This window comes from Triturus cristatus, chromosome 3_2, assembly GCF_964204655.1.
Source record: "Triturus cristatus chromosome 3_2, aTriCri1.1, whole genome shotgun sequence".
Taxonomy (NCBI): Eukaryota; Metazoa; Chordata; class Amphibia; order Caudata; family Salamandridae; genus Triturus; species Triturus cristatus.
The window spans coordinates 454,853,209-454,876,133 of record NC_140584.1 but is presented as its reverse complement, the minus strand read 5'-3'; the positions used below and the strand labels follow the sequence as shown (position 1 = coordinate 454,876,133).

The window sequence follows — 22,925 nt, the reverse complement described above, 5'->3', positions numbered from 1 at the left end:
ACGTAAATCACTGATAGTACTGGTTGATGTATTGCACTCATTTGGCCTCAACTCCGGCCTTGTCATCAATTGGGCTAAATCGTGTGTGTATGTCCTCTCTGGGGAGGTTCCTATCCTTCCGCGGGGTTGCCTTATCCAGATCGCCCCGCGGGGATTTAGGTACCTGGGTGTCTTCATTACCCTGGACGCGGAGGCCCGATATAAACAGAACTTGCTTCCCCCCCTCCAGCGCCTGAAGGAGGACGTCGCAAGTTGGAGGCGCTTGCCGCTCTCGCCGCTCGGCCGGGCGGCATTGTTTAAGATGATGTCGCTGCCACGTTTCCTGTACGCTTTACAGAATACAATGGACGTTGTCCCGGCGCGCTACTTTCGCGAGGTGGAGAGTTTGCAGCGCCGCCTGTTCTGGGAGGGTAGACCGCGTATCGCCCTGGCGAAGCTGACGCTCCCGTGGTACGACGGGGGGGTTGCCCTCCCAGATATCAAGCGATATTACTGGGCCTCCCAGCTGGCTGCGATAAATCACGGCCTTTACGGGCCCGCTCTAAACCCGGCCTTTGAGATGGATAAAATGTTACTGCCGGGTGGTGACTATAATCGGGCGCTTTATTCTAGCTCGCATGACGCACGTCTGACGGGCCCCACGCGGGTCATGATACGAGTGTGGCACGCGGCTAACGTGGCGATGGGGTGGAAGGATCGTTTGACCCGGGCGACGCCACTATACGCATCCGAGCGGCTGGGCTCCCTGTGGACCTCGAAGGGCTTTGAGAAGTGGGACATGATAGGCATCAGCAGGGTGGGCGAGGGGGGGAATCAAAACGTTCGATGTGCTGCAGACGGAATTCCAGTTGCAGGACAGGGAGTACTTTCGATATATGCAGATCCGTCATGCGTTGTGCTCCGTATTTCCGGACGTTGCCTCCATCCCGGAGTACTCCCCTCTGGAGGATAGCGTGCTAGATGGGCATGTACCGGACGGCACGATTTCATTAATTTACAAAAAACTCATCAATGATCGCTCGGGACTGCTGACTAGCCTTCGTGAGGCGTGGGGGGCTGATGGATTGGAGCTGGATGACGAGGACTGGGTGTCTGCGGTGGCCTCCCCGAAAGAGGTGGCCATACCGGCTCGCCTTCGCTTCGTCCAGCTCAAGATACTCCATAGGGTCTATGTTACGGGGCCGAGTCTGATGCGTATGGGCTATGCTGTGGACGGGTTGTGTAAGCGTGGGTGTGGTTCTTTGGGGACCTTTCTCCATATTTTGTGGGAATGCCCGGAGGTGGCGCGATTCTGGCGTGGTGTGCATGAGGTTTTGCAGGCAGTTACGCATGTGCCGCTGCTGCCCGAGGCGAGGAGATGTCTTCTGAATGTGTGGGAGCCAACCGACTACTCAGTGCCGCAGATGTGGTGGGTGACTCTGGGATATATGGTGGCCAAACGTGACATTGCGCAACTGTGGGGTTCCCAGAGGTCACCGACTGTCTCGGCGTGGAAGGACAACATGGATTGGTGTATGTTTCGGGAAAAGGTGGTGTATGTTGCGAGAGGTAAGCCTGGGAAATGGGTGAAAGTGTGGGGCCCCTGGACCGTCTACCGTGGGGGAATCTGTACCCCGCCGCTGATGCCCGATCCGTCACCGGCCCCGTCTCCTTAGCCTGCTTGTCTTCCTGGTTCTGGGCACTGAGTCCACTTTGTCCCCGTCCCGACCTATCCCCCCCTCGATATTCCTATGGATCGGTAGGGTCCTTCCCCTAGGGGAGCACATGCTGTTGTTTCCGATTGTGGGTTGCCTTGTGGACTTGTTTTTTGTTGTTATTTATGTAAAAATGAAACCGTTGTGTGGGGTCCGGATGGTGTGGCTGCCAACGCTTCTTTCAACTCCTGTGATCTCTCTTCTGCCGCAGCGTGTGTTCTACTGTTTGTATTATATGCTCCTTCTGTTTGCTAGCGGCCGGCCTGAAGGTTGTAGGCCCATCTTTGTATATCTTTTGGATTCTGTAATAAACGGTTAAAAAAAAAAAAAAATGTGTTAGCCTTGTCCCTAGACATTAGTACACTTGCTTTATTTGTTCTTATTTTTGGAGGCAACTTTGAAGTATGATATATATTTTAAACTTTCAATAGATAAGAGGAATTGTCTTTGATCATGTTTCTTGCTCGGTTGATAATTGCATTCATGTTATTTTTCTTTCACAGAGTCCGACAGTGACATAAAAGTACAGATGAAACAAGAGCCTTTGAACGTTTTGGTTCATGAAGATGTTGCACTTGAGTGCCTATTGATTGGTTATAACGATATTCTTCAGTCTGAAAAATTAGGTGTGCGGTGGAACTTTGGTGAGGAAAGCATTTGTTCATATGAAGCTGGCAACTTAGTTAAAAATTGGAACAACACAGAGATATATGAAGAGGAGATTCTCAAAAAGAATATGACTCTATTATTAAAGAAAGTAACATTTAATCATATAGGATACTACAAATGTGATGTCATTATAGCACCAGATCACCGAGCAGCTGGAGTTTCAACACTTTTAGTTTCAGGTAAAAAAAAAAGTATTTAATAAGCAAACATACTTTGTTCTGTTGTTTTTTTTAATGATATCATGAAAACATATACAACCCTATAGTTCGGGGTGGTAGGCCTTAACTTGTAATTCATGTTTCGGGGTGGGCTGGGCGACATGCAGGAACTGGTCTTTTTCAGCTAATTCTTGCATGGATTTCCCTGTCATTTTACCTGAATACTTCTATTGCTTCTATGGCTCTCTTTCTGGTAGATACTGTATCAAACCCCAGATTCCTCAACTTTTGAATATGCCTAAGGCTTATGACTGGATAGGGAGGAAACAGTTTAAGCAGTACCCTTGCACATTAGTAGGTGGTGCCATGCGGCTCACTCAATGTTGTACCACATCGTGGAAGTGGCGTGCGGAACCGCATATAGATGCCACTTGTGTGCACTGATGTCAGTTTGTTTCTAAGCTGTCCACATCACAAGGCACATAGCCCAAAAGAAAATTGGCTTGACCAGTGTGAAGATTTCTCTACTTGAGATCTTTTAAGTGGAAAAAGAGCCTTGTTTAAAGAATAGGGACAATGAGAGGGTCAGTGAGGAATCTGCACTTATATAGAATATCCACCAGAAAGAGTGTGACCGAAGGTAAGTAAATTGCTCTTTTGATAGATACTTCTAACTGCAAATGTCTCACCTTTTGAAAAGATAGCAAAGCACTACCTCCCCGGTGGTGGATCTGTGAACTGTCTCAAGCCAAGAAGTCTTGCAGGACTTATCGGGCAACATGCCCAACTCAACAGTCCTGACTGTCCAGACAGTAGTGCTTTGTGAACGTGTGGAGTGCCACCCATATAGTAGACAGAGAAATATCCAGAACAGGCACTCCATGTGCCAATGTAGTGATAGCAGCCTTGACTCTGGTGAAATGAGTCCACAAACTTTCCGGGGTGGCTTCTTGGCCTGTGCGCAGAAGATTTTAATGCAGAGCACGATCTACCAATGCATGATCCTCTTATGTTCCACCCTGCCTTTCTTTTCTCGAGCACATCCTACAAGGAGCTGTTCAACCACACAATATTCCCTGGTGCAATTAATGTAAAGCTAAGAGCCCTTTTGGAATACAGCCAATGAAGTCTCTTCTCCTTAGAGGGGTGAGGTGAAGGGAAGAACCCCAATATGGTGATGTTTTGCCTCATGTGAAAAGGAGTCACCACTTGGTGGAAGGGAAGCTGGGGTTTTCAGGACCAGCTCTTCTGGTAAGAAAGTAGTGTATGGTCGGTTGATGGAGAGGGCTTGCATCTTAATAACACAAAGCACTGATATTATGGCGATGAGGTACACTGTGTTGAGGGTACGAAGCCGTAGTGGGCAGTAAGGCAGCTGTTAAAAAGGAGTACACATGTGGAAGACAAGGACCAAGTTAAGAGCCCACTAATGCATGATGAATTGAGAGGGTGTAACTAATGTTGCAAATGATTCAAAACATATCACAACAGGTGATTTAAACAAAGATGGCTAATCCGGCAACTGCAAAAAGTCCAAAAGCCAAAACAGGCACCCTTTAACTGTGCCCAAAGCAAGACCTTGCTCGGCTAAGGACATTACAAAAAGCAGTACATTGTATTACCTGGTTTGAAATGGGTTAGTTTGCCGAGTACCGCACCAAACCACAAATTTCTCCCAACAACAGACGTATAGTGATTTTGTTGCCGGCTGCCTGGCTGCCAAGACGTCATCTAAAACCTAGGGAGGGAGATTGGAGGCAGTCAGCTGTGGCTACTCAATCTCGAAGCATGGAGGTGAAGAATGCACAGGACCCTGCCCTGCTGCTGCAACAAAAAATCCTCCTAAAGCAGAAGCCTGATCTCCGGATAGATTCTCATACAGAGGAATTCTGGACACTATATTTGCCTCACCCTGTCCAGTGGCACTAGGATGACTTTGGATTAGTCATCCCTGACCTTCTTCGGGACTTGGGTAGGAGAAGTATTGGCAGGAAGGTGTACAAGAGTCCCGAGTTCCACTCTAGGATGTACGCATCCTTATGGGAGAGATGCCTTAAACTCCAGCGTGCAAAAGTACTGACGTTGCACGTTCTCCATGGCGCTTAGATCAAGCCAAGGTTCAACCCATTCACGGAAGAGGAGTTGCACCACATCGGATCTACGTGCCATTCATGATCTGATAGGCGACGGTGACTGGGTTTGTCTGCTCTGGCATTTAGGAAGCCTGCCAGGTGGTGAACTACTAGGAATATGCCCTGGTGCTCCAGCCACTTTCAGAGATTTAGTGCCTCCTGTCACCGGCCCATGACCTATCCCGCCCTGTTTGTTGCAATTTCACATGGCGGTGATGTTGTTTGTGAGCACCTGCTCCAGCCTCGCTTTGTTGGGTGATATGAAGGTGTTCAACCAGGACCGGATCTCTAATTCTTTCATGTAGCCGCCCTAACTCTGAAGCGATACATTGGGTACCAATGTTAGCTCTGGGTGGAGTAGGGAAAGGGGTCTGTCGATGACACAGTGGCTGTCCAGCAACCACCACTGCTGGTCATTTGCAGTCTCTGGTTGTCAATTCAAGTTCTGGTCCAGCTCCAGCCGCCACCCCTGGTCAAGTTGTGTTTCCCAGTCAATGCAGCAAGACTGTTGAAGAGAGGCTTTTAAGATCTCATCTGACATATCTTTGCCTTCAGAGACAGATGCCATGCAGGTCCTCTATCTCTTCAGTGTACCAAAACCGTGGCATGCTATGGCTTCTGAGGGCCAACTACAAAGAGCCATCAGGCTGCACTTTTGAGAGGGCCTTGCCCATCAATTTGTGACATCGGCGTGGTGCACAAAAAGAGGGTGCTCTTCTCTTCCGGGATGTATCTCACTAATGAACTAATTAAATGGCCTTTTGCTAGTGTGCAGATAAAACAGGCTATAACACAATCAATCAAGGGCTGATGATTGGCGGCTGATAAACGTGTGAATGATGCTAACAACAACTAGTGGCTGATGTGTGCTGACCTTTTGCTCCTCTCTGTCTTTATAAATAGTGTATGTTTTACATGACAGCTAAAGTTGCTTCAAGCCAGAATCTAACAAGAAGCTTTTCTCTGTCTGCTGGCTTCGGCTTCAATGAAAACAAGCATTTGCAATGCAATAGGTCTCACATTTACTCAGGTTTGAGCTATTGACTTCGTAAACGACAATGCCTTTTATTTTTGCTTTCGTTTTTAAAACCTAAATAAAAGGCAAAGTCATGTAAATGCGAGACCTATTACATTTCAAATGCTTGTTATACCCAAGGGCTTGCTTCTCGCAGTAGTGTCTTAGATGTTTTTGCACACCCGGGCTTTGCCAACATGTGATCCCAGGAACTGCCAGATGAGGGCTCCTTTGTGCCTTCAGCAGAGTATTGCTTGGAGTGAGTTTGCTAGTCCATCTGCGATGCTGCCACTGGTGGCGCCTGCTGCTGGTTGGTGGTGGGGGAGGGCGAGGGATGGGTATGTATCTGCACAAAGTTTTCTAAACTCCACCTGTGGACCTTAGAAGGACACATATGTTTCACCTAGCTTTATTCAGAGTCATCAAATAGGGACAATTTTTCTAGAAAAATCATCAAATTTGGCCAAAGGTGTTAGTAAAACGTCTCATCCCTTGTACTAATGGAGTCAACCGTGACTAGACACTCCCTAACTCCGACTCTGCAAAATATGAATAAATGTGCAGACAACTTTTCACTCGTATTAGAAACTCTATTGGCACAATGCTTGACATTGTGGTTAGTAACACAAGGACAATGGTCACTAGCTTAGATTCTGTACATCCAACCCTACACAGAGCACTTTACAAGTTAACAAGATGACACCAGATAGAGAGAGTTTGTAGGGTATGAACATGGGTTGTACAATGGGTTAGTATAAAATGTAGACATTTAAAGAAAATAAGTGAGGAGATGCTTGTTTATAAAGTTTTGACAATTCCTCTTAAAACAAAAATCGTAGAAATTGTACTTAACCAATAGAACTATAGAGCGATCTACAGGGTTCATAGAGAGCGCTGGTAAATTATACATTTGGAGCATCATTTTTAAAGGAGTGAAATAGGCAGTGAATGAATGACAAACATGCTCAGCCGTAAACAATAGGCGGTTTGAATTAAGTAAAGTGAGTCGATGATCAATTAGATATTTGGTGTCGAGTAGAACAGCAGCCTGTTTAGAGGCCGAAGGCAGAGCGTCTGATCAGAGCTTCGGGCAGGAAAGCCTTAATCTGTCACTCAAAGCGTCTTAGGCGAGGAGTCAGGGAAGAGAAAACAGCGCTACGGAGGAAGAAGACAAGCTCAGAGAATCACATACCAGACCACAAGGTCAAATCAGCAGGGGTTTGGTAAACCAATGAACAGATCAAATTTAGATACTTTTTTTTTTAGAGGGGATAGAAGAGGCATTTCTGGGGAGAAAGGGGTATTGTGGTTCCCTGATGCATGACGCAAAAAGGATCTCGATAGGGCGCTCTTCTTTTTGTGCTAAGGATGAGTTTTTCCAGCTTCTAAGATGTCCAAAGGTCAAAACCTGTGCCAACTAGTATCATTTTGGGCTCCTTTGTGGTTCTTAAACCGGGACACCAAGTTTATGTATTTCCAAAGTGGTAAAATATGTCCGTTTTCTTCTACCCTTTCAACTTAGGTTGACTCTTTAAAAAAAACAAAAATCTTCATCGAGGTGGGCAAACTTACCGGGCAGCTTGTGCTCTCACGGCCTCTATGGAGCGCGTTGTGGGCGCTGCAACATGTGGCTGGGGAACTGTAGCAGATGTGTGCATGTGAGGCAGAGCCATTGCTCAGTATGTAACTGTGTGCTTGTCAGTGATACACAGTCTATAAGCAGATGCATAGGGTGCACAAGCGTGGAGTAAGGGAGGTGCATAACCCATACCATATGAAGCCTTGAGTAGGGCTGCCTCTCCATTCCCCCAGCAATGACCACAGACGGCATGGTACAAGCTCCGCGCATGAATGCTGTTCTGCCCGCACTCCAGCAGTACTAGAGCATAATCTTGCATCAGCTCAGAGTGTGAGCAGCTGAGACTAAGAGCACGTAGGCCCAGAAGACCCACATCCTTCTCCCACTACTATGGTAATAATATAGAATATCCCCTAACAATGTAGTTACAAGTGACCATCCACTGGGTCTGCATGCATCACTACAATTACTCCAAATAACATCTTTTATTGGTGTGCCTTCATTTCCACTGGTATAGCATCTCTCACTCTGCCAACCTACTATACATATAGAGAGGTATGAGAGGCATTATTTGCCGCTCAATATTCCCTCTCGCACACACATCCTGTTGTGGTGGGGGGTGAAATCATTTATGGAATCTTCTTGTGTTTTCTTTAGGTGTGCGCTCAGCCGCTCTGGTATAAAAGCGGTTTAGAGTCTGATTGAAGGGGGGAATGTAAAGGTCCGAAGGTGGTTATGGGGTAGGAATGCCGAGCCCATGAGCACATCTGAACACTAGAATAACCAACTTGTCATACATCTCTGTAGTCAAAGATCTGGTCCGCCTGTCTGTATGCCACACAGTGGCCAGAACATTTAAATAACTCCCACCTTGAACCATGACCCTAAAAGCAATAAGCAGAAGAAGCAAGCGGGCTACCTGTCCTTAGATGGGGCTGCATCAACATTCTATATTGCTTTCCATCCATCTACCTTACCATTCATTCATCCATTGATCCTTTCACCTTTCCATCCATCCATCCATCCATCCATCCATCCGTTCACCTTTCCATCCTTTCACCCATAAATATTACATCCCGTCACCCTTCTATCCATACATCTTCCGCCTTTTTTCAGATTCTTTCACTGTATCTTCTTCCCTTTAACTTTACTTCCTGTTGTTACTGTTTCAGTCTTTGATTTCACACTTCCTTTCACACCTATCCTTCCCTTTTCTCTATGTACATAATTTCTCTGTCATCATTGTCTATCTTACTCACTTTTGTTTTTGCCCCTCTTGTTTTGATTTTGACCTCTGTTTCTAAGCCTCCATCACACCTTACTCTGTCACAGTGTTGTCTGTGCGCTTTCGGCGGCAGGCCGAGGATGACAGCAAAGAACCACTGACGTTGCATTGACTCAGTGGCAGCCTTGGCTGTACTTTAGGGTTGGGGTGGGGAGGATGCGCTTTGACCGGTGAACTCTGAGGGTGGAGGCAAAATTAAGATTTTTGTAAAGAATGTATGTTATGCAGCCTATTCTTAAGTTGGTGTGGCCCTCGTGCATAAAAACTATAACGCCTCGCTCCCACTGTTGGACAATGGTGGCCGCACCCAACAGAGAGAAGTGGTACATTCCCAACAAGGAGGGGCTGGTTCCCCCCCCCCCCCCCCCCCCTACACGATCCCTCGCCCCTTGATCTATCATAAATAAGCACAGGTCTGTTTCCAAATTAGCTTTCAAGGTGGTTCAGTGAGTTAAGGCGTCTAAAGCATGGGCTGTTTCCGTCTTCCATCCTTCAGAGGCCGATAAGATCAGCACCAACTAGTTGTGTAATAGTTACAGGTCTCCGCCCACGGTGATACCTATCTGGTGGACACGTAACCCTGTTGTTGTAAACTACTGAATAGTGTGCACAGCCAAATACTAACGACCGCCACTTGTGCAGAGACCACCATTACAAGTATAAACAGACTCTCAATACAAGTATGCAATACCATCACAATAGCGTACAGGTATCACTTGTGTGCACAGAACATCAAGTGTGTGCATGTGTGCATACTGTCGCCACAACTGTGCCAAACCCGGCACTGCAAGAAATATGCAGACAGTTGCAGCTGGAGTTCGAAGACCATAGTTGCAAGAGCACACGTGCAATCATCACACTTATGGTGACCGCCCTTAAACCCCAATCACAGGCAAAGTCTTCTGGTGCAAAGGCGAAGCTGCACGCATGTCAGTAGCAGTGCACAGACCCAATAAGAATATGTTTACACAAGCATTTGCAATGCAATAGGTCTCGCATTTACGCAAGTTTAAGCTATTGCTATTGGAAATGACAATGCCAATAGCTTAAACTTGCATAAATGCGAGATCTATTGCATTGGAAATGTTTGTTTAACTAAAACTGAGCGCACAGGACACAGCGCTTGTTTTTTTTTATTTTACACTGAGCGTGGTGTCCTTGAAGCGGACGCCACGCTCAGTTTTAAAGTTAAAAAAAAGAGCGCGCTGTCTCTGAAGTGGACGCCGCGCTCAGCATGAAAAATGAATGAAATAAAATTGAAAATGATCGCGGTGTCCCTAAAGCGGGCGCTGCTATCATTATGCAGATTCCCCAAAAAGCAGCTGCCATTGTCCCCATCAGTGCCAATAACAAAAATAGTGCTCACCCCTAAGATAAAGCAGGCTGTGTAACCAGCCAAGTAAAAGGTCCAGTCGTTATGGGCCCTAACAAATGGAGACAAGGTGGTACCAAGGCGGGACTAACAAGCCCATTTACAAATCAGAAGCCACCATTTAAGAAGGATAATGACACAAAGCCAATGACAAATAAGGGCAGAGAGTGAGAGATGCTTCAACAACGTATCCTAATACAGCATGCATCGCAGAGCGAGCAGCGCGTGTGTGCCGCCGCCAGGTTCGAACAGGCCAGGCCATTCATCTCTTGGTTGATGTGAGGCAGGCTCCAAATTGCTCGATATCAAGTACAGAAGATACCTAAAAAACATAATATGCATAATCAGCATACCAGTGGATTGAGATGCACTCCCCATTCTCTAGTTCTCCCAACTAAAGTTTAATTAAAAAGAACACTAAGTTGAACAGCCACCTCAATTTCTTTTTTAGATTAAGGAAGTTGAATTACAGCTTGAAGTGTGTGTAGTAAAATTACATTGAACTACAGTAAACAAATACAGCATTGTATGGCCACAAGTGGGTTGCCACAATGCAATGTAAGGTTGATGGCATGTTACATTGACTGTAACCTGACTAGCTGTGTGAGCCCACTTAACATAGCTGTGAATTTCCACAAATCTGTGCCTCAGAGTATGCCAGCGGAGCAGCACTGCTACCTGCCACTCTGTGACAGGGAGGAAGGAAAGATGGCCCGTGAATGGTGGTTGCCACCGGCGATGGTGAACAGTAGTACTCTTCCTGACTTCAGCAGCCCTCATGGAGGCTTCCACCGCCAGTGGGACAGGCTAAAGGCTCTCTGGTGTAGAGCCAGGTCGCACAGCGCTTTCTGCCGTACCTGGCGCTTTGCTAGTGAGCATCCTGGTCTGGCTTTGGAAAGGTGCAAGGGGTGCAGTCATTTACTGCACTTTGTGGTTGGGGCATCCTGGGGGAGCTCGGGGAGGCTGTTGTCCTGTGAAATCTCCCTTCCTGTCCTAGAGCGAGCACAAGATTTCGGCCACCCTTCATGTAGTTTTCATCCTTGCCTCCCTTGTTTGGTGCTGTGACTCCTCTTAGACAATATGCTCTTAGCTGACGTCGAATGTCCGATTCTTTGAGGCACCATACATTGAAAAGCGCCTTTTGAGTGCGAAACCGCAGCTTCCCATCCACCGTGCGAATGCCTTAAAATGTCATTTTGGCGACCTGCATATTGCTTAATAATATAGCTCATTGTGTTTTATTACCCATTTAATTTCTGATTACCAAGTTATATAAAATGTATTTTTGTGTCCAAAATGTCTTTAACACGTGAAGCACGTGGCTCATGGGGTTAAATATGGAAACAATAATTAAAAAATGGTATCTTCAGTAATAAATATTTGTTTGTTTGAACTGTGATGCAACGTAGGCTTTGTAAGTGAACAAAGACGGATTCCAATGCCACCTTAACTGTTGTAATATTCACAGCGCGTCCGGTGGTGACTGTCATTTCACCTGAAGCTGTCGAAGTCGGTCGAGAAGCCAGTTTAATGTGTGACGTAAATGGATATTACAAGCCCAGTATCCACATCGAATGGATTCAAGTAAAAAACAATGCAGTGGCTGTCATCAGCAGAAATGTCTGTCGCTCGCCACCAAGAGTTAATCAAAACGGCACCTACAGGGCATCGGTTCAGATCACTGTGGAGCCGACGGAAGAGGACACTGGAGCACAGTACGCCTGCCGAGTAAAACACAGCTCCTTCCCTCAGGACCACGTACAAGCTGCCAGATTAATTGTCAAAGGTAGGAAAATGCAGAAAAAATGAATTTTGCACTTGAGCAGCATTTAACTGATGTGCTTTTTTTTGTTAAAAGAAGTTTTATAGTAATTAACATAGGAATCTAGGAGAATGGATTTACATTATGATAGTTGCACCCCTTTGATTGAAACCACTGGACAGACTTATAGTTGCTGACCTGCGAAAGATAATTTCTTCTAAACACTGGACACTCTCCATGTATGTCCTAACCCACACTTGTAAGCCCCCTCACGCCTCCCCAGGTCCCTCAGCTCCTCAGCAACAGCCATCAATTCTAGAAATTCCAGAAGCGCCTAACATTGGAAGAAATCAATTGATAAAAGGCGCTAGAAGAGACACTATTTAGTTGTGAACGCAGTTGAGGTGAGGTCAAACACCGCATCCTTCTCTGCCCCCTCTATATGATCACATTTTCTTGATATACTTGGAAGCAGTTGCCACCTGTACTCTTTATACCGGAAATTGTGATGTTCTGTTTGAGTAATCTGCAAATCATCTGTCACTATACTATGATGAAATCCAAATAACGCGCATGCGAAAGTGGAATACCGGTATCTCCCGTCTGTGGCAAACGCAGACATAATCCTTTGAGGGGAAGCTTAAATTGGTTTAAAATGTTGCTATAAGAGAGTAATCCCAGTGACTGCAGGCAGCATGCTCTTCCTTTGGGTTTGAGGTGTTAGACGTAGCAGGGGCAGGTAGGGTGAGAAGAAAGTGACTCATTCGTCATTGATGCCTTCCCCAAATGTCATATCTTGACTTTCATCTCTTGGCTCCCTCGTTAGTCATTAGGCTAGAGTCTTATTCATGAATGGCATCCCAGTTTCCATAAATGAAAATTATTCGAATTCTGGCATGATTGAAATATGCTTATCTTCCTTTTTGAACAATACGAAACTGTTTTTTTTATTTTTTATTTATAGAACGAACATTTGATAGATCAATTGGAGCTTTGATTGGAACATGTACTGCTATTGGGGTAACGGTCGTACTTACTGCAATAAGTTTGGTCGTCTATCGTAAAAAATACCATATGGGTAAAGTACAATTTTTAATATATACAAAATGCATTTATAATACATTAATGTCACTTTCCAGTTTGTGGTATTTTGTTTTATGAGATTTGTCATTTCGAAGCAAAAGCAAGGAACATATAATTTAGTAAAGTGATGAAAGGACAAATTATATTTAAAATAGACAATGCTGTGCATGCAAGTATAACAAAGCAACAATAAACCGTATTCAGGTTGTGATAATTTTAACCTTTGCTTTTGCTTCAGATTCAGGAAACTATTTTTACTAGATGTGTATGCGCAAACAGAAACAGTAGATTTCTCGGAGACACAACCACCTTTTGCATTTATAAATCCAAACTAAACGCTCATAGTAATCTAACTAAAGCTATAATATTTATAACCGGTTATTCTGGGACACCTTTGTCCCTGAGTCACAGAGCAGGAGCGGCGAATCAAACCTAACGTTGGCCCTTTTCTTAGGATGGCCACTGTCAAAGTGCTATATGAGTGTAAATGAATGAATCATCTATTGCAAAGGTACTCGGGAACATTTCCCCAGGGGCAAAAAAGTGTGGTATGTGGCTTGCCGAAGGCCGCATTGATGCCAGCAGGGTGAGGGTCAGGTGGTGTAAAGTGGGCATAGAGCGAAGCGAAGCATGTATATCGGTGGAAAACTAACTGAGACTAAACGTGGCTTCTGGCTGCCACCCATACTATAACCTCATGAGTTAAGAATTAAAGACCAAGCATTCACTTTTGATGCAAAATGTGAGATACACATCTAGTGATTGAATTGCACAATGTGAAACCAGAAAACCTTGGATGAATCTTAGCTTCCCCACTTGACCAAATTGTGTGATCCTAGGCAAATGTTTTATTTCACTTTGACAAATTTGCGAACACCTTGAAATGTATGAGTTCATGATGCACGTGTACAACACCTTCTCTTGTATTTGATTTAATAAACAATAATGTTGTTCCAAAATAAATAACACACTAGACCTCACAGAGGGTAGACTTTCCTCTTGATTCACTATTGGCATTGCTGTCCGGACAGGGTGAAAGAATGATGAAGGATTAAACCCAGATCAGTTGACTGGGGGTGAGTGTTTGATTTGCTCCGTCCATCATCCCCTTTGGTATCGCTTTGTCCGGGCAGGTTCGGCATGAATGTTTAAAGTTCATGTCTGAAAACGATCACTTCTTATAAATGCCACTCAGTGCAGTGACAGAATCTGATGTACTAAGATGAAACGCTTCTGCATGTTAATGAAATACACTTTCTTTTATTTTGAATAGAGTTTCTAATTTTTTAAAAGATGTCTTTAAAAGCTGAGGATGGGCCTCAAGATAAGTTGTGCAGGACACCTTCTTTGCTACTTTACTTTAAGTTACTTTAGTTAAGGTTTAAATAAATGCTTGCCCATTTAACAACTTTCAGAATTCATGCGCTATCAAGTAAACAGCAGGCCAGTGCACCTGTTAACTAAGTAGCTGCGTAACTAAACGAGGGGGGCCCCGCAAAATACATGCGGGGGGCCCCCCATGCTCTGAACCCAGTCTTGAGCTCTTAGGCCAGGGACCTGCCAGTGCCGGGGGCCCCTATAGCTCTGGGCCCCCCGAACTGCAGTGGCTATTGTTACCCCACTATCACTAAGGGGCTGCATATAAAGGTAAGGAGGGCCGCATGTGGGCCTGAGCCGTACTTTGAGTATCCAAGATTCATAGTGAATGCTTGAGTGGGGATTGCATTGGTGTTTCTCCACAGTAGGCAGATATCTGACTAGTTGCTTGTAATTCTGTAGGGTTACTCCATGGGATGCCTGACAATACCTTGTAGTAGATGCATTCAAAGGTGGGATGTTTCAGAGGGTGTGGTGGCACCAGTAATATCAGTGTGGAATAAAAGTGACTTGCATGGAGGTACTAATGTGTGCCCGTGCTCCTTGGCTTAGCTGATGAGCGAGTGTGCTGGAAGTGACTCAAAGTCATATTGGTTTGAGTGCATGTCAATCACATGTATGTATGTTTTCTTCATGTTCTGTGTGAGCCTGGGTTAGTTGTCATTAGAGAGAGTAAGAGAGCTCCAGTCTTGTTTTGGCTTCTGGTTTGACAGGACCTGTGGTGAGTTTGCTTGGTTTCCTTCTGTCAGCCTGTTGCTGAGAGGAATATTTCATATCTGCTTGCTAATGTGTTGGTCAAGCCCTGAATATTTCCTGCTGTCTTTTGTATGATTCCCCCAGTTTAGAGTGGCAGCTCTTAATTTTTTTGAACTTGCGCAAGCTTATACCACATTTTAAGAGGCTAAGAGCTACTGACTGGATAGGCCATCTGGTCCTACCTTTGTTGCGCTTTTCCATTGATCGGATAAACTACCATTTTTGATGCCTCGCTGAATGGTGGGTGCGAGTTTTCCTTTTCAGGGTAGCCTTTCACATACTGGTTAGCATTTCCCACCCCTAGATAAGAATGCATGAAGGAAGTGTTCGCTTTTCTCCCGACTTTTGAGTTGGGAGCAGGATCTGCATAGAGGCATAGGGTAACAGTCCATTACTACCCCCTCATGGATAGTGTTGACAATTGCTCAATGTGATTATTTCCCTCTTTCACTATTGCAAACGCTTCTATAGAGAGCTCCCTAACAAATCTATATAAAATCTCTAAAGAGCTAAGAACCATGCAGCTTGTCTTCTGGTAGGCTGTAATGTCATGACCACACCACCTTAATGCCCTCCACTGGCTCTCTGGTAAGTAAAGATGAAATGTAAAATCCACATACCTTGTCCATAAAGCCTTCTGAGGTCCGCTCTGAATGACCTGTTGAAGTTATTCGGCCCTATTCCCACACGAATGCCTAAGGGTTGTCAGTCTTAACCTCTGTTATAGGGCCTTTTTGTTACAAGAAATTTGGTAGAAGGACCTCATCTATGCAAAGTTCATCGCTCATCCCTGTGGAACTCTATCTCCTATTGACTGACTTTCTCAAAATTGGCTTGCTAAACCCATCTTATAAGGCAGTGTTATGGCTAGCCCTCTTCTGTTTTCTCAATAGAACTGCAGGCCTTTCATTCAGATGCCTAAAACCTACTACCACACCATTCATTCTGCCTATCACTGAATCTGTTGACTGTTAGATCAGGCTTTGCTTACTTTCTTGCAGAATTCGTAGTCAATTGATTCCACAGCTGGTAGCACAATTCCAAATGATGCCTAAGACCGAGAAGTTGATGCATTTTCCCTCCTCTGTGAATCTGATCTAAAGTACTCGAAGTCTGCTGCAACCTAATTGGCAGAACTCTACAAAAACACAAATAACTAAAAAGATAAATACATTAAGTACTTTACTATTTCAAACAGTACAACAGCTTGGTTATTTTTTGCTCCTTGAAGTTCGTTATACGCTAAAGTAGAATTTTACAAGGCAAGATCTGCAATATATAAGACGGGCAAATAAGCAAGATCTGACATTGCGAGGTAATCCCTTCAGGTAATTAAGAAGAGTGGTTTAGAATTGAGTTGGATGTGACTTTTAATAAAGGAACTTTATGGTATAGGTTTTCACATTTTAATGAGGGATTTGTGGCCTCTAATAACATGTAGAAAAGGGAGAAAGGTAATAATAATTCCAAGGGATCATAGATGTATAGATGATTCTCATTTTAGCTTATTGATGTTGGAGTGACTGGGGTAAAAAGGGGCAGCATCTCATATGATGGGCAGTGATCAAGTACCTACTCGTGCAGACAATCTTGCCTCTGATGTGCCGCGGTCTCAAGGAAATAGGCGCAGTTGGCTCAGCATAGTGAGGACTAAAATGCTGCATAAAGGGCAAAGTGTCCACTCCCTTCACAGCTGTCGTTTGAGTAGCAATGAAGAATGTACTCCTTGGCTTGGGAAAACAATTGCCCGAATGGCCTGCACAAATCTCGATGTCTAAGTCCCTTCCACAAACTTTTACAGTAGTCAGTTAAAGAAATCAGAGCTACAACTCAATGATATGTATAACACACGAAGTGTGTTGGGATTAATTGTTTTGATCAATTTATACAGTTTTCAAGCAGGTGAATCAAGTGAGATATCTGCGCCGTAACACTGCCAAAGAATAAAGCATCTTCTCCCAGTGTGACTGCGGTATGAATGGAAATGGAGAAAATACTGCATAACACTGAGAGAGCAGGGGTATTTGCACGTCAGTCTCTTGGCAAAACCATCAAACAAAATCCCCCACTGGTCGTATTGACCTTTTGGTTGTTGAATTTAAGCTTTTAGAGGGAGGTAACATCGAAAATACATTTCAAATACAGTGAACCCAAAAGACTTTATAATAATTCGTATTTGTAAAGCGCCCACATATTACCCCTCCAAGGTTTCAAGACACTGGGAGCCGTCGGGGAGATTAAGGGCCTCATGTAGGTAGCCAAATACCGGTCGGTAACGGCCGATTTTCGGTAATTATACCGTTACCGACCGGTATTTTGGCTATTGGTATGTAGGGGGACAAGTTTTGGTTTCGGAATTTACCGAATCGGTAAAATTACCGAATCGGTAATAATACCGAATCGGTAATGTTACAGAATCGGTAACTTTTCCGAATCGGTAATTTTACCGATTCGGTAAATTCCGAAACCAAAATCGAGATGTTGTGGAAATGTGGATTTTCCTGGTCAGTTATGTCCCCTATCTTGGACCCCAACGGTTCTATGTGCATGTCACAAGTACATGTATGTTCCCTCCAGTTCCAGTTATGAAGACGCAAACACATGTGCGTCCACCGTCAACATGTCCTCTGTCAGATCCGCCATGAATAGGCCGGATATTCCATTCCTAAATATGAAAGGCCACCGGCTTTATATGGTTCACTTATGCCATTTTACAGTCCAGGCAAGTAGGCCCTGATTCTGTCATCAAACTCCTCTTGCCTTCTGCCTCTGAAAGCTCCAGTCTGAGCCTGCATCTGTGACCATGAACTTTGTCTCATTCTCTGCGCGGCTCACGAAGCCTGACATCAGCCTATTCTCTGCCAAGAACTGTATTTCACCTTCGAATTATCTGTTTCCCCCTCAGCCGATGCATTCCTGCCTAGTAGCTTAAGTAAACATTCTTCCAGATACTAAGCAAAAGGCCCGACTTCTCTGTCCTCATGCAAGTAATTCATAGCCCTGTTACCATGGAATATTCCTACCCCCTCGCATTCAGTGTAGACACTTAGACGCTTGTACACGCACGCACAGTCAGTATAGAATAGATTCTGTCCGAGAGTCCTTCTTTTGTGGATAACATAGTTCTTTAAACATAGGATGTTAGATATGATTTGGGATTAGGTTGACTTGACCCCCCCAGACTTCTCGTCTCCACATGTAGAGCTAAATGTCAAGTCCCCTTCACCCCCTAGTTACACGTCAATTACACGTCATGCTGCTGCGCGCGCATCTATGCCAAGTATTATCTTATAGATCCACCTATGTATGACATCATAACCAATCATGTTCCTTTTTTACTCTTTATTACACCCATTTTTGGTTACGCAGACAAATCGTCATTTTCCTTATCAAATGTTACGCCTACTGCATTCGCTTCATTGTAATGTATGTATTATAAAAGTTACTTCTTGTCAATAAAGTATGTACTTCACTTCCTGAACCCCCGTGGTGATGGAACTTGGAGCATCCGATTATAATCGATCACTGGAATAAAGCCCATTCCGAAACTCTAATATCACGGATTCTGCCTCTCATTTTACTGAGCTATTTCATTATGATTCCGTATCAAATTCAGTCCCGGTAAAGGAATTTTATTTACCACATGATGGCGCCCGAACAGGGACACTTTCTCATCTCACGCGCCGGCGGTGAGTTGCAGGCCCGGTCTCCTGCCATAGCTGGACGGACAATTACGCGTACCAGCAGGATTTCCTGTATCTCCCTCCGGTCAAGCGGGGGCGACTGAGACTGCGATCAACACCCAGACGAGGCGGTGAGAAGTGCGAAGTATCCCGACCAGAGCCTAGCTGAGAGAGCAAGATCCGAGGTATACAGAGGCCCACCAGTTCGAAGTCAAGCCCAGTTTCCGACGAGTCGAGTCGAGTCCAGTCCGGTTCAAGTTCAAGTTACCGAGGCCTTCCGTTTCCGAAGCTACCCGGTGAGTACCATTACTGGGGAGGCATTTCTGACGTGCACATAGGTTGTGCCGGTCAAGACGGGTTTGGGTACACAAATCCGGTCTGCACTGTTTTAGCAGTGTATCTGTACTGTTTAGCAGTATATCAAGTATTCCGAAGTATCTAGTTATTGTCAAGAATTATGCTTGGTGATTAGTTATGCAGACGATCATCATTGTTGTTTATTTTAAAGGTTAGAAAATGTTTAATGTTTAATGTGTTAAACGTCCTGCATATTGTGGTATGAATGGTTGTTCATTAGTGTGCTTTTGTATTAAGTGTGTTCAAGATTAAGTATCAGATCAGTTGTCAATATGCCGCTCTTTTCGAAATTAAGACAGATCACTACTAGAAAAGGGGTACTTGAAGAAGCCGTCCCTATTCCTCCTAGGGATACTCCAGGGCACTTCATGTATCACAAACATGGCTTAGACGCTATATTATTTCTTGATTTATGGGTAGACTACACCAAGGGATTACCAGAAAGTCAGAGGTGGCCCGCAGCGGGGACCTGGGATGCAGAGTGCATCATGAAAGTCGAGGAAGAGTTATGGAAAAGGAAAGTCAGACAGTCACAGAAAGACGCTGTTGAGTTATGGCGTAAAGAATCTCATAGACGTACGGAAAAAGCACGTAGACAGGAAGAGAAGAGTAAAGAAAGTTCAAACAAAGTTCAAGAAAATCTATTAATTAAGGAAGGTATCCGAGTGAAATCAGAACAAGTAGATAGACAAAGAAATGCCCTTATGAATGGTATGTATCCCCTTCTAGCCGAAGGATTACCTAAGGCTACCCCAGAGCTACCGAAAGACTTGCCACCCCCATTATTCCCAATTAAGGTACATCCTAAGGGGCATCCTAGAACCGCAGAAGATGTTTTTCTTTCCTCATATTTAGATGACGCAGCTCCCGAGTATGCTAATTCCGCCCCACATAGACCGCATACCAGGGAGGTCCAACGCCAAGATCCAGCACCCGTATCCCTACAGCAACAAATAGAGTCACAAGTTCCGGCAAGCACATCTGTTTCTGCATCCGTTCCTACAGCTACTTCTATAGCTGTGTCCACACCTATAGTTGCTGTGTCACGTCCGACGAATCCGTTCACACCCGACGCCCCAGATGGGGCCACGGGAGGTGCTACCAATATTTTTTCTACGCCACCTAGAATAAATAAACTTATTTTTCAAGAGTCAGCGCATTCACGTACACCCAAATTCGTAAGTGATCGTACGCTTAAGGAACTTCTTATAGATTGTAGATATGACCCGGTGCTCGGTAAAGAGGACGAAATGATCCTGGCATCATTACGTATCAGACGAGCCGCAGGGTATTTAGCGAAGCTACCAGGAATGACTGCGCATCTAGATAAAATATATCATTTTGTTCAAACAGGGCGAGATCCAGAATGTATTAACAGAGCTATGGAATACCAGAAAGTAGAGATACAGGGGGAACTGTTACGTTTCCTCATAAACTGTGTGATCAGAAATCAAGACCGACCGGGGGTAGACCCGGATGCAATGCAAATTCTTACAAGATGGAGCCAGAATATATCAGAAGGGAGACACGATAAGCAAAATTGTATAATAGCCATGTGCCGAAAGATCCGTAAAGAAATAGAACGCCTACACGAAGAGAGATTAGAGGCAGACGAGTTCGAACAGAGCGAGGAAGAAGGGTCAGGACCGCCCGCGGGACAGTCAGACACCATAGCCTATGTAGGTAGAGGAAGATCTTGTAATAGGGATCAGACTAGATGTCATACTGATTCAATACGTCCAATATGTCCAGATAATAACAGGAATTTCCAAATACCTATAATTAATATAAGGTCTAACGAGCATTCGTTCCAAACCGCCGACAAACTACTCCGAGAACGAAGGGGTTATCATTTTCTCGATTCTATGGATGAACAAGATTTAGCCAGGGCGGCTGTCCATTGGGTGGACAGTCCCGGAAAATATAGTGATGCTACAGTAGTACGCACATTTTTGAATCTCACCCCAGATGAGCAGAGGTTAGCTGGGATTTATATGATTCAACAACTCATTATACTATATCAGAGTCAGCATTCGGACCCTGGTCCCTTACCTGACATATTGACTGAATTGCTTATGAATAAATGGAGAGGTCCAGGTACTAAATTAATTAAAGAAATTCTAGTATCAAGAAAGCAGTATATTCTTTTTGTATGCTCAGAGCATGTCTCATTGCCCGGCAAGGAAAGAACTACGTATTACATGGATAGACAGGATCCCTTACGAGAAGTGCACCCAATAAAAGGCGAGGACAATGAGTTTCAGCGCGTATTTGTATATACGCCCATATCAAAAATAGAACTGTTACAAATGAAGAAAGTGGTACCCAGTCATGACAAAGATCCAGCGGGTTTTCACCGAGAAATTAAAGACATGTTACTCATGGGAGAGTACACCTATCCCGACATTATGACAATATTAAAGGTATTGATGCCTGCTGGCATTTATGAGAAACTCAAGGAAAAAGAGTGGGAGGTAGGAGACCAAAAGATAGAATGGTCAGCATTAGAAGCAGAAGAAAGGGCCCGAGGTCCAGGTTCGGGGCTTGGGGACAAAACTAAAGCACTACCAGGTCTACTAGTACAGGTACTGCCACGTTTATTAACTACGAAAAAGGAAGATTGGGGTACAATTTCAGCCTGTAAACAGAAGCAAGATGAAGACACTAGTGATTACTATGCCCGATTCGAGAAATGTTTTGGTATAAATAGTGGCATAAAAGCAAGTAGCGAATCATACCCGCATCTGTTTGTAACAAAATTAGTAGAAAATGCTCTGCCCCCAGTAAAGAATAGAGTATTAAAATTCGAGAGTACCTGGCAAGGTAACACCCCATCACAAATGTTACAAATGTTACAGTATCATCACAATAGAATTAGAGCGGAACAAGAACATGAACACAGACGCATGAAAGACACAAAAATGAAAATGCTAGTTTCCCAGACAGTTCCAGCTGAAGGACATAAAAAGGGTATGACACATTCCGATTCAGCAGGACCTGTAAAAGGGACATGCAATTATTGTAAAAAGCCAGGTCATTACGTACACGATTGTCCAGTTTTAAAACATAATATCGCCATAGGTAAAACACAAGAAAGATCACGGCCACTAAGACAAGATCAGAATGAACAAGGAGCTATGCAGCATGCCCAGGCCATGCCAGCCGCACAACAGCCAATACAGTTTGTGCCAGCTGCACCACCGTTGCCTGCTGCTGCCACACAGACAACAACATGACAAATGTATCAGACTGCACAGTATGAATATCCTGAGTATCAGCGTTACGCATGAACTAGCCTAGAGAGGGAAGTTGACTTACCCCTTATCGAGATTCCGGTAGATCAAGAAGGACCTTATGTACATAGTGAATTATTAGGTCAAGATAGAAAATTTTTACTCGATACAGGGGCAAGTCGAACAACTATAAAACGTAGTGAAGTTCCAGGGGCACCCCTCTCAGGCTCTCAGAATATTTCCCTTGGTTTTTCGGGAAAACCTATTGTTAATGAAGTATCACAGCCTCTTCCACTTACGATAGGACCTCTGACCCGAACTACAGATTTATTGCTTACTAAATCATGTCCAGAAAACTTGTTAGGAATAAAAACGTTGAAAGCCCTAGGAGCCATAATATGTTGTTCTCCGGAAGGAGTAAGGTTGTTTTTACGTGATTTTAAAGGTCACTATGTATCTAGAGACATGGATCCCCGACTGCAGACTTTACCTACACATCTATGGGCACAAGGCCCTACTGATGTTGGTTGCATGAATATTACACCATATCGAGTCACACTAAAGGCAGGAGTGGTGCTACCACGAATGCGACAATACAAGTTACCACCAGATGCTGTAGTGGCTTTACTACAAATCATTGACGAGCTAATTGCCCAAGGAGTAGTTGTAGAAACAGACTCCAATGTATGTAATTCACCGATAATTCCGGTTCTTAAACGAACAGATCCTACAGCTCCGCCAGTATATCGATTGGTTATTGACCTGCGCGA

The 22,925-nt window shown here is 44.5% G+C and overlaps 1 protein-coding gene across 4 annotated transcripts in view; it reads left to right on the top strand.

The window, feature by feature from the left end:
• The window catches only part of LOC146857529 (uncharacterized), a 223,115-nt gene that overhangs the window by 40,905 nt on the left and 159,285 nt on the right, over nt 1-22,925 (top strand). For 2 of the 4 annotated variants that reach the window (XM_085648070.1, XM_085648072.1), the window contains exons 2-4: nt 2,198-2,542; nt 11,373-11,690; nt 12,631-12,744. In XM_085648070.1, coding sequence (XP_085504196.1) covers nt 2,198-2,542; nt 11,373-11,690; nt 12,631-12,744 — 777 coding nt within the window. The remainder of the gene's footprint in view (nt 1-2,197; nt 2,543-11,372; nt 11,691-12,630; nt 12,745-22,925) is intronic. The other 2 variants (XM_085648071.1, XM_085648073.1) reach the window with 1 other exon arrangement.